At 41.8% G+C, this 12,807-nt stretch overlaps 1 protein-coding gene across 4 annotated transcripts in view; it reads right to left on the bottom strand.

Moving 5' to 3' along the window:
- Window positions 1-12,807, bottom strand: part of LAMA3 (laminin subunit alpha 3) — a 261,611-nt gene that overhangs the window by 197,973 nt on the left and 50,831 nt on the right. For all 4 annotated transcript variants that reach the window (XM_078347895.1, XM_035270754.3, XM_078347896.1 and 1 more), the window contains exons 3-6: window positions 8,060-8,177; window positions 6,652-6,770; window positions 5,125-5,295; window positions 2,179-2,270 (exon numbers count right to left, since the gene is read on the bottom strand). In XM_078347895.1, coding sequence (XP_078204021.1) covers window positions 2,179-2,270; window positions 5,125-5,295; window positions 6,652-6,770; window positions 8,060-8,177 — 500 coding nt within the window. The remainder of the gene's footprint in view (window positions 1-2,178; window positions 2,271-5,124; window positions 5,296-6,651; window positions 6,771-8,059; window positions 8,178-12,807) is intronic.

The raw sequence follows: 12,807 nt of genomic DNA, 5'->3' as shown, positions 1-12,807 counted from the left end.
GTCCAACTACACACATAAGAGGATTAAAATTGAGCATAGCAAAAAAAGGAGCTGGGTACTCATCTGAGTCCCACTGACACTGCCAAATCACTGCTTTTTCCTCTCTTGCAGCCCAGGCTAATGATTAATAATATATCTGCTGTAAAGATGTTATATAAAGATGTCATTAATTAGAGAATTCCCTTCATGATGACCACTCCACCCCACCCCTAGGAAAAATTCTTATTTGGTACTAATGTCAACAATCATGTTTCTTCTAAGTAACTTATTACTTTTTAGCTTATGATCATAGTGAAATATGAAACCAAGCAGGTTTCCCTTTTTTGAATTGGCTGCTAGGAAGCTCAAAATTAAATCTGAGGTCTTTCAACTTATCCATGCAGCAAGGTCAAGGTGGTATACATGCTTGGTTGAAGCATGAACCCTCTTCTTGGGTTCTGCTTCATTAGCAAGTAATTTTCTGATTGTCTGGGCTTGGCTCCACCCATTAAGTTTCTGAATCCCATTAAATTATTACAAGATTTCTACTTCATCACGGATGTGGATTTCATCAGCGTTTGTTCAAGGTCAGCTGAAGCAAACTAGCAGACAAAGAAAGGCAGGCAGTCACGTTGAAGTAGATTGCTGCCAAACTGAGCCTTTCACCAAGGCTTGGGGAGACCTCCACACGTGTATTGGGAGAATTAACCACCCAGTGTAGAACTCCTCCAGCTCTGCCAGGGTGTCCAGGGTTCAACAGCCTTTCTAAGCAGGAAGCTCATGCCCTCTGTGATGGCATGTACTCCTTTCCCACATGGCACTATTTTGTTCCAGGCTCAGGGACATTAGCTGGACCTTTTCTCTCCCCTCTCCAACTCAGAACTTATTTGACCTGATTTCTAGTGTCTTAGGGAGACAGGAAGTTACAGGCTGGAAACAGATTAGCCATTAATAAACAAGTCATTTTCCACTAAAGGTTAATCAGTTGGTGTGTACGCTCTCTCTCAATAGCACTGGCAGATCCTTAAAGGTGGGACAACAACCTAATGTTATGGGTGGTCAAGGAGAAGGGCCCGCAAAGCTCATCACAGACCTTGAGAGCTAGCAATTCTGCCTGTACACAAAGCTAGCCTGAATCTGACTAAAAGTGAAAAACATCTCTGGTAAATGCTGCTCATGAAATATTGGAGACTTTGATTTAAACATGGAGACAAAATGATTACTATATCTGGCATCCTATAATTTCCAGCCCTTCAAAGTATCCCTCTTACAGTGCTAACACAAATGTATTGCTGAACACTTAACATTTAAGACTCATCCATCTTATTGTAGGCAAAATATACTCGAATCAAAAACAAAAAGGGTACATTCATGTTCACAGCAGCATTACTCACAATAGTCAAAAGGTGGAAGCACCCCATGTGTGCATCCATGGATGAATGGATAAACAGAATGTAGAATATACGTATATACAAGGAGATACTGTTCAGCCTTGAACAGGAAGAAAATTCTGACACATGCTCAATATGGATGAACCTTGAGGACATTATGCTAAATTAAATAAGTGATGACAAATTTAATAAGCCAGTATTTGTTGCAAAAGGACAAATACTGTATGATTCCACTTAGATGAGGTAACTAGGGTCGTCATGATGGTTGCCAGGGGCCAGTGGTAGGAGGAAACAGGGAGGTGTTTAATGGGTATAGAATTTCAGTTTTGCAAAATGAAGACTTCTGGAGATTGGTTACACAGCAATGTCAATGTAGTTACCACATTGAACTGTCACTTTAAAGTGGTTAAAATAGTCAATTTGATGTGTATTTTACCAAAATTAAAAAAACAATGGTTTGAAATGTATATCCTGATCCCATTAAACCAAGAAGGACAAGTTTTATTTCTCTTGCCAGCTCTAATCAATTGGTTGCCTGATGTATGTCTTGGGGGTGATTTGGTGACTGGGACACAGATTACGCAGAGTGCTGTAATTGATTAGCCATGTCTGCCAGGGCCCATAGGGGTTTTGTGGAAGACCCTGGAGGGCTGGTGGAGAGGAGGCACACCCCCACCACCTATTCATTGATCATGAATCATTCCTATTGAGGGCAGGAACCTAGGAACATTTAATGGTATGCAAACATCCCCTGAAATAATTAGACTTACTCATAGCAAGGCTGAAATAATCTGCACAGTGTACTTACAGTTTTTCAGGATTGTTTGCATTGCACACTTCAGCATGGCCATTGCAAACACACCGCCCACCAATGCTGATGTCCTTTATGCTGTAATAATACTGCACAACAGAACACAGAACATGAGAGTTTCACTGAATAGTGACAACTTTCTCTTACTAGTCTTTAACCCACATCTGTTGACTCTGCTTCCCTTTTAAAATTCTGGATTCTTGAGCCCTACATTGGGATGTCAAGGAGGGCTTATCTTATAAAATAAATGCATTCCTCAATCAAATTTGATAACATCCTGCTGAATTTGTGGATTTAAGAAAATCAAATGCTTGAAGTTCATGAAGGGAAATTGCCTTAGAAAAGAATCATACTTGATAGCCTATTAAAAAAGGGATTAAGAACTTCCAAGTTTATTTCTTATGTAAATTAAAATAATTTTTACATTATGTTCTATACACATAAATTTTATACATTGAAAATATTTATCAAAACTCAATTTTTATACCAAAAATGTTGTACCTGCCATGTGCAAAATACCACCCCAGTTTTCGGGAGGAGAGATAATATTTACAGAGATGGATCCAATACATCTCTGAGACTGGAGAGGCCACCAGTATTTGTGGAAGCCCTCCTAGCACAGGGTCAAAAAGGCTACAGTCAAAGTTTCAAGCTCCAGAAATGCCACACACATCCAGCTCAGATCCAGGTAAGGATCGGCCCCTAAACCAGGCCAAAGATATGGATAGAGTCTCTCATTGACAAGGCCCCTCTCCAATATGTTGGAGGCCTCTGCAGTGACAATAGGCAGCTCCCCCTGCCAGGTCCCTTCCTTCTCAGGCTTGGCAGGAGACTGCCCAGGATTTGCGAGGAATGTGAGGACTCTAGAATCTTTCTCACTAAGGCCATGCTGCTAGTGAGAAGAATACCTGTCAGCAAGAAGTCTTTGAATTCACAAGGACAAGAGGGTTTTTGTATCTTTATTGTTGTTGTTGCCGAGTGTGGTCACCTTAAAGAGCCCTATGATTTAATGTTGGGGTTCTGGTCTGGTTCCCTAATTAAAACCTGTTAAAGTGTCAATACTTCCTGGAACTCTTAGTCTAAAGCCATTAACAACTCTCCTTGTTAATACAGATAAAGTCAGTATTATCAGGGCTTTTTGTGACAAATTAACATTCAGGGACTTTCCTGTTGGCCGCTGTAGAAGTTCCTCATCACGTGTGTTAAGGGCAGCAGCAGCAAAAGAAGTCCCCAGTCGGCCTTCACCCAGCAGCACATATGATCTGTGTCCTAAGGTAGCTGGTATCATATTCCTCCATGAAAGAAACAACCTAAAGTTGGGGTGTTAAGATTATGCATGTGGTGCATTCCATAAAAAAAATACATCTATGATCCCAGCACTTTGGGAGGCTGAGGCAGATGGATTGCCTGAGATCAGGAGTTCAAGACCAGTCTGGCCAACATGGTGAAACCCCGTCTCTACTAAAAATACAAAAAAATTAGCCAGGCATGGTGGCATGTGCTTGCAATCTCAGCTATTCGGGAGGCTGAGGCAGGGGAATTGCTTGAACCAGGGAGGTGGAGTTTGCAGTGAGCCGAGATCTTACCACTGCACTCCAGCCTAGGCAACAGAGAGAGACTCTGTCTCAAGAAAAATAAAAATAAAAATAATGGAGAGGCCTGTATTCATCTAAGTGAAAAGCAATATACATAGATATATATGACTGCAAATCTTGCAACCCCCAAAAGGACAATTTAAGAAAGAAATTGGTAAGATACATTGTGGCAGTGCTCCAGGGCATGTGGAGGAATGGAAATGCAGCCCAGCTACAGTTTATGAGAAAGTCCAGCTCTCCCTCATAAACATCCGTCCTCAGATTCAACACAGTCCCCACTACACAGAAGCTCAGAGGGAGCTGAGGAGAGCAGAAAATACAAAAAATGGGCCACCTACACCCAAGGTGCCTGCCTTTGTAAAAAACGCTCAGAACTATGGCAACCCTTACGTTTTTCCCTCCTTCCTTTCCCAGCTCTCTGATGTTACCTATATAAAAGGCCAAGCTCTATAAGGTGCACTAGGCATCTTCCATCCACCCTTCCAGGTCTGCTCACCACCTTCTCCACCCTGTCCTGTGCCCTGGAGCTGAACGTTATGGCTGCAACCAATGGCCTGTCTTTCTCTCTGGCTTCCTGTTTGGTTTGGCCAATGGAAGGCACCAGCGGATCAGAGGGTGGAAGAAGAGTGAGCTCAAAGTACGTGCCCAGGAGACCAGTGTACTACCCTGACACCTGAGAGTGTGAGATGTTCATGGTGTACCTCCAACAAAGTAGAGGGTACTAGTGCTCACCAGTACCTATGTGTCCCCCATTTCAGCTAGATGACATCACCCACCACTTGCATCTAAGTGAGGTTATAATATGACCAGCTCTTGCCCATGGAAGTAAGCTCTGATGAGAAGCAGGTGGATTTTTCTCTATACTCTCTCTTCCTCATCTGATGACCAAGAATTAGGGGATCCAGAGAAGAACTCTGAGGTCCTACAGAATGGCTGTACCTCTAGATAGAAAGAACTTGCTTCCCTGAATGACTATGTGGAGCCAATCCCACCTGCTAACCCATGTTGAACTGTAATATGAGCAAGAAACAGAGCTTTATTGTGTTAAGCCACTGAGATTTGGGGATTGTTGGCTGTAGTATTAATTATCCCATCCAGACTAATACCAGGCTGACTATAATCATTCATTTTTCATCATCTTTGGATATAATGATTTTTCTTCAAACAGGCATTTTTATAAGCCATTAGACATAAACTCTTAATTGTATCTAGTATTTCAGACAAGAACAACCCCCACACCTATATCATTACTGACTATAAACATTACTTAAAAGATATTAAGGCAATTAATTTGTAAGCCAAAAAAATGAATACATAAAGTAACAAAACGAATGCTCTGACTACTCACCCGCCGAGTGACAGTTGGATCTCGCTGTGCTTTGGAGATGAGGTGTCCAAGAAGGGTGTTGGTTCGAAGAAAACGCAAGCGGATATTTGTTGCCCTGGTAAACTCCCTCAGGGTGTGAGAGAAGGTAAAATTTTTGGCACCTGGACGACCGTTTATCAAGGACACCACAACCTAAAATGACCACACACATATAAAAGGGGGAAAAAGTTCCTTCTATCAAAATTTAGCCCCAAGTAAACAAAAATAACTCACCCCTACCCCAAATCACTAGGTTTCTTTGAGCCACTCGATGTTAGTAGGGGGTCTTGGGTCTTGTTTATGTCTAAAAACATCATTGCTAGTCCCATCGTCCCTCCCACTTCCTGGTTCTGAGTTCCGGCAATATATCTTTGAAACCTGGGCTCTTGGGAGATGTTGTCATCTCATTTTCAAAGCCTTTGTTCTATCAGTGTAGTTGTGGGACTGTAACACTATAAAATGTTGAAAACATACTGTTAAAATCTGTAAATATAAGGATACAACTTTGTTAAGCTGCATCAAATAAACAAAGCTAAAGTCATCCAAAAATATACATGAGGTTGAAAAAAGGAAATCTCTAGATATCAAGTTTGACACTAGTGGGGCTAAAAAAAAAACTATATAAACCCTCCATTTTGTTTTAAAGCCCAAAGTGACGAAGTCCAAGTTCAACCATTGGAAATATGAACCACTCATGAGATGCCAGAAGATACTGCATACAGATGCTCAAGTATGATCCCTCTACTTAAAGAGAGGGAGGCTGACACCTTTGATGGAAGTTTATTTGAAACTCAGTTCATATTCATTATGGCCTCACAATTTCCATGGAAATCTTCTCTGATTGTTTAACCTTTGTTTGCCCGTCTCCCCTAACAATAGCCAAGCTGACTTTACAAAGGCCAATGCAACCCTATAGGGACAGCAATTTTTTCTCTCCAACAGATTATGTCCACTGTACCAAAAGGGATCAAGGATCAGGTAGGATCGGCTCCACACAGTCACTCAGGGAAGCAGGCTCTTTCTATCTAGAGGTGCAGCCATTCTGTAGGACCTCAGAGACCTCTTCTGGATCCCCTACATCTGGTCATAAGATGAGGGAAAAGAACATATAGAGAAAACCTACCTGCTGCCACCTGCCCCTCGTCTCCTCACTCTTACTAGGGATCATGGTATCATGGGTGAAGAGGTAAGGGTCATCATTTCTGCTACCAGCAAACCAGTTTCTAAATACATCACCAGAGAGGACAGTTCAAGACCTGTGCGCCTTGAATCAAGAATCCTGACTTTCTGGGGATACTTGAAATCCCCCCACAGAATTTCCAACCCAGATCATTCTGGGAGCCTTCAATGTGATTCCTTTACTGTTCGGTCCCAAGCCCTGTTTCCATCTTGATATCTTGATCTATGTTAGATGTCTTTCAAAATGCAAGTTTCACATTTTTGAAAAAATTGGATAGCCTCATGTTCATTTCTGAGTCTTATCTCTCCCAGTCTTCCAAATCTACTTACCTCACCATTTTCCAAAGGTACAATACGGGAGTATTCAGTAACACAAAGTACATCATCATCTCGGGTGATAGCCATATTTGCCTCCCGTCCAAATTCTTCTAAACAGTCTACTTTAGAATCTAGAAGAAAAATATTTTAATATTATAAAATAAAATGTTATCATTTTGTTACAAATCTCTTAAGAAGCCTTATGTTTCCTTAAGAAACACACAAAGAAAGAAAGAACAGAAAGGCATTTAAAACTTTTAGAGAAAAGCTGAGAATGGAGTTTTTAATTCATGAAAGAAAATACCAAGCCATTTCATTGGACTTTCAGTGGCAATGCTTGGAGGTGCAGTGCTAACTCCACGCTCCCACTTAGGCAAGTTTATCTTCTAAGGAAACCTAGTGGAAAACCCAATGCCTGTATAAGCAAATTCTTGTCCACCTCCACTCATTATAGGGTTCAGAACCCCTGACATTCTTCCTTAACGAAGATAACAGAGTGAAAGTAAGTAAATCACAGCACAGAATCTATAAAGATAGAAGTTGGTTTCTAATTCAGCATTAAAGGAAAAAGATTGGAGCTATGGTCCAGTTATACGTACTCCCAAATAGCACCAAGAACTGTATCATAAAAGGAGTTTCTACTTCAGTTCTGCATGTGGCATCCTTGGAATTATTGAACACATGCTTGAGAAATGGGGATATTCTTTTTTTTTTGAGACAGAAACTCACTCTGTCACCCAGGCTGGAGTGCAGTGGCACAATCTCAGCTCATTGCAGGATCTCCCTACTGGGTTCAAGCGATTCTCCCACTTCAGCCTCCTAAGTAGCTGGGACCACAGGTGCACACTATCATACCCTGTTTATTTTTGTATTTTTAGTAGAGACGAGGTTTCACCATGTTGGCCAGGCTGGTCTTGAACTCTTGACCTCAAGTGATCTGCCTGCCTTGACTTCTTAAAGTGTTGGGATTACAGGCATGAGCCACTACGTCCAGCCAATGTTCTGAGAGTAATTTAGAGGTTAAAAGTGCCCAGTCCCTAACTAGTCATACTGAGAGATTAACTTTTTTTCACTGTGTCACCCTGGCTGCAGTACAGTGGCACATCTTGGCTTACTGCAACCTCCACTTCCTGGGTTCAAGTGATACTCTGGCCTCAGCCTCCCAAGTAGCTGGGACTATAGACATGTGCCACCATGCCTGGCTAATTTTTGTATTTTTAATAGAGAGACAGGGTTTTGCCATGGGCTGATCTCAAACTCCTGACCTCGGTTAATCTACCAGCCTTTGTCTCCCAAAGGGCTGGGATTATAAGTGTTAGCCACCTTGCCGGGTTGAGACTAACTTTCAAGTTAAATCCATAGTCTTGAACTGTTCCAAGTAATTAAAGCCACTCATAACATGGTAGGCAAGATTACTTACGAGCAAAATATTGCCATGGTGAGTAGGTGCTTCCAAAATCTACAGATCTTTCCAAGACCCACAGATCAGGGCGAGGAGAATTTGCAAATTTGATTAAAATATAGGCCACATGGAAGAGCTAATAAAAGAGATACAGGTATTAAAATCATTTTGTCGATTCACAGCTTCTACCATCTCTATATAATGCGATTCCCAAGACAACACATCCCACACAACCTTTTGCCCAAGATCCAGATACTGATTTATTTTATTTCATTTATTTTTTTAAGACAGTCTCATTCTCTCTCCCAGGCTGGAGTGCAGTGGCACAATCTCAGCTCACTGCAGCCTCTGCCTCCTGGGTTCAAGAAATTCTCCTCTCTCAGCCACCTGAGTAGCTGGGATTACAGGTGCATGCCACCACACTGGTCTAATTTTTGTATTTTTAGTAGAGACGTGGTTCACCATATTGGCCAGGCTGGTCTTGAACTCCTGACCTCACGATCCACCTATTTCGGCCTCCCAAAGTGCTGGGATAGATCCTGATTTCTGTCTATTGGACATCTCTACCCAGCTGCAGCCTCTCAAGCTGATCAAATTCAAAACAAAAATTATCATCTTTCTTTCTCCACCAAATATGCGCATTGATCATCATCTTTGTCACACCTTAACCAATATGCCATTCCATTTCAATCAGTCTACAGTGCATCTTCAAGTCGATGCATTCAGAAAAGTATGACAGCAAGCAATAGTCATCATGTGCAAAACCCTCCCAGGGCCAAGAACCAAGAGTACAGTCCAGAGTGTTTCCCAGCAGTGTCCTAACCCCTGGTTCCAGATTTTGGAGAGACCACAGCTGCCAGAACTGAAACCCAAGCAGCTGTCAGGCGGAGCGGCAGCACTCCTTCCCTGTGGATCTCCTCTGGTCTCATCTTTCCCTGATTGCTCTCCCTCTCATTGGCTTTCTCGTTCACCCTTATCACTTTTGTCCATGCCAGGATGATGTAAAAGTATGGAAGAGATGAAGTGGGGCTTCGGTCCTGCTTTCTGCACCTCCCACTCTTCAGCTCCACGGTGCCTCTTGTGTGGACCCCAGGAGCGTTTGCAGTTTATTCCCATTCTTTCCCCAAAACTTAATCTGGCTCGAATTTTGAACCCTGAGGTTCTATTTCCCAAAGAGCCTGGTATGACAATGAACACAGTGTTAAGCAAATCTATGTTCACATGTTAATGAGTGAGGATTATCCCCATCCACCACCAGGCTCTCTGTCTCCCAGGTAACGGCTTTCGTGGTGACTGTCTGAGGAGTAGTCCCCTCTAGCCCAATAGTGCCCTTTGAACCACAGGCTCCTCTAGTTGGGGTGAAGGAAGCACTCAGACCCTGTGGGATCTTTTTCTTTCCCAGAAAAAAAGGGAGTTTCATCTTAATGTTTTTCACAAACAGTAATATGGTAAGAGTTTTTTGGTTTTTAAGTCTGAGAACTGTCAGCTAACAGAAATATTCCAAACCCCTAAATAGAAGCCCAATGTCTAGGACAATGGGACTCAAACTTTTTGATCTCAGGAGCCCTTTATACTTTTAAAAATGATTGGCCAGGCACAGTGGCTCACGCCTGTAATCCCGGCACTATGGGAGGCCGAGGTGGGCAGATCACAAGGTCAGGAGATTGAGACCAGCCTGACTAACATGGTGAAACCCCATCTCGACTAAATATACAAAAATTAGCTGGGCATGGTGGAGTGTGCCTGTAATCCCAGCTACTTGAGAAGCTGAGGCAGGAGAATTACTTGAACCTGGGAGGTGGAGGTTGCAGTGAGCCGAAGCCACTGTACTCCAAACCAGGTGACAGAGCGAGACTCTGTCTCAAACAAAAAAAATTATTGAAGATCCAAAAAAGCCTTTGTTTGTGTGAGCTCTATCTATTGCTATGTACCATACTAAAAATTAAAGTTAAAATAACTTTAAGATAGATACTATTAATTCATTTAAAATCATAAACCCTTTACATGTTAGCATAAATACATATTTTTATTAAAAATGACTATTTTCTAAGACATGCAATTTTTAGTGAGAGCAGCAGCATTGCTTTACATTTTTGAGAAGATCACTAAGTGTTGCGCTTAACAGGAGCAAGCTGGATTCCCACGCCTGCTTCTCCATTCGCTATGATGTGGTATGTTGTTTGGCTGAAGTATTTGAAGCAGATCTGGTCTCACACAGATCTGTAATGGAGGAAGGAGGACCCCTGGCCTTGTAGGCCTCCCAGAATGTCTTAGGGACTCTCACAGGTTCTCATTCATACTTTGAGAACCACCACTCCTCTCAGTCACAGAGATTTACCCCTTGCTCAAAGAAGCTCCTTTGCTTATCTCTGAGGAAGGAAGAATTGTTCACGCTGATTACAGGAAACCCGAAGCTCAGCCAGTTCTCTCCCTATCAAACATCTGCTCTTTGATCTTGAAAAAAGTGCTTATTTGGGCTCAGATTAACACCCCCAAGTTGTCTACCAACATGTGGAAAAATAGATTCAACCTCATAAAGAAAAGCTAATTAGGAATTATAAGGTACTCTGAAAACCACAAAGCAATACTGTAAAGGTAGGCGTAACAATTTCCAAAAGACACATCCCATTGTGTAGTGAAAGAATTCATAGGAAATCGAAAAAGTCCTGTTTGGAAAATCAGAGCAAATATATTTTGCTAAAACTCTTTGCACATCTCTCCCAGACCACATCAAAATAAGATGACTGTTAATTATGTGAGTTCGGTAGACTACAAATAAGACATTTTTGAATACAGTAATTGTTCAAAGCATTCTCAATCCCTTCCACCAAATCCCTTCCCACAATCCTAGCATACATAGCCCTCTAAAAAACTATTGACCTAATAGGTCATGATTTCATGAATACTGTCTTTCCATGTGCCATGTTAAGCACTTGACAAACATTCTCTCATTTAGACCTCACAATAAGAAGCGCAGTTTTATTAACCCCACTTTAATGATGAGGAACGTTTGGCTTAGAGAGGTTAAGTAACAAGCCCACACCTTGCAGGTATAAAAGCACTGAGCCTAAATGTATTCTACTCACTGAGCATTTGGAATGTCACAGGACCTAATAGGTACTGAATATTTGACCTGTTTCATCTTGGGGGAAAGAAATCGTCAGAGGAGTTCCAAACATCATTATTTCCCAATATGCTAAAATTCTATTCTAGAGAGCCTGAGGGTGGGGAGCTATGATATGGTGTATCTCAAGTGTTCATTGAGAGCACTGGTTTTCTAAAGTTGTACTTTCTGCTACTACAAAGCCATATGAACAAAGTAGCTTCAGTGGCTCAGAAGGGAACCTCTCTTGGTTTAGTGGTTAGGTGTCATCTTGTTTCTAGGTAATATGTGATCCCTTTGAAGCATTATGACACTTAAATATCCCAACTCTAGCAACAACTGACGTGCCCCTCTGCCTGTTACAGGATCCTGCCACCCAGGCCTAATTTAATATGTCCACTGATGGCACCAACTCATCTTCCAGCACTAATTAGTTGGAACATGCCACTTTTAAATGTTTCTCTCCCATTTTTGTTTTAGGAATTATTTCTGAGGTTCCCCCATGCATGTCTGTGTGCTTTGAATATTTGTAGGGTGCATCTCTTAGGTTCGGATCCCATTTGCACCAAGAGACTGTGTTATTTATCACCACCCCTGCTGTGTAACATGCCCTGGAATCTTGCCAAGGTCTCCAGCTCTGCAGCAAATCCACTCTGACACTTGCAGATTCAAAATGTCACAGTGAGGCAGAGTGAGTGCCTCCTAAGTATGTCCACAGCCCAGTTCGGGCATGTTAACCCAACAGGTAGGGATTTATTCTCTACTGCTTGGAAATTTTTAATTACATGCTTGTTGAATCACTCCTTCTGTTACATTCCTTTTTTACTCTCAGTACTCTTTGGTCACTGAAAATACTTCAAAGCACATGTGAGTGATGCTAGATATTTACTGATATAAATGAGGACCCTCTGCGAGACTAGAAAGCTATGGAGCCACTGTAGGTAGAAAAGCAAAGTTTGTGCATTTTCAAAGAAATAATATTTGGGAGTCAGAGGTGGGAAATGATGGTGAGGGACTGAGTTGTAATCTCTCCACATGCTTTTGTAATAAGCTAAAGATAGCTTGAAGTGTGTTGGGTGATTGTTTAGGTAGAAAAACAAAGTAGTCTTTTAAATAATGTTTTCATTAAGCAGATAATGATCATAAAAGGGGGAGTGTGAGGCACTTCAACTTCAAAAGACTTCAAGGTGAGTACGGAAGACAAGAGGGCTTCCTCTGATCCTTGTTTCTTGCCCCAGTGCTGCATGCTCTGAAGCCTCTGAAATTACAGCTTGGTACAGCCTGTCCTCTATTCATTTCAGGGCCTTCCTGGATTGACTGCAAATAATAGGTGTTTAACACATGCCATAAATGAATAAATGAGTGGGTGGGTGGATGGTTGGATAATGGATGGTGGATGGATGGATAGTAAAGCTGTGTAGCGACTATTGAGTTCAAGAGGCAGGTACCAGTTGGCAAACACAGAGATGGAGCTGAACCCTGATGTGGTCCTACCCTAGTGTCTAAGCTAAGTTGTAGTAGAGTCAAATCCCCTGGGAGGGAATCTCTGCCCTGTCACCCACTGGCTATGTGACTTCAAGTATTAATTACTCTGAGATTTCATTTATTGGCTCATAAAATGATCATAAAAGATATTTCTTAAGAAAATGAAGAATAATAATAT

The sequence above is a fragment of the Callithrix jacchus genome, chromosome 13 (assembly GCF_049354715.1).
Source record: "Callithrix jacchus isolate 240 chromosome 13, calJac240_pri, whole genome shotgun sequence".
NCBI lineage: Eukaryota > Metazoa > Chordata > Mammalia > Primates > Cebidae > Callithrix > Callithrix jacchus.
Note: the sequence above shows the minus strand (reverse complement) of the source record. Positions and strands in the feature narration are given on the sequence as shown.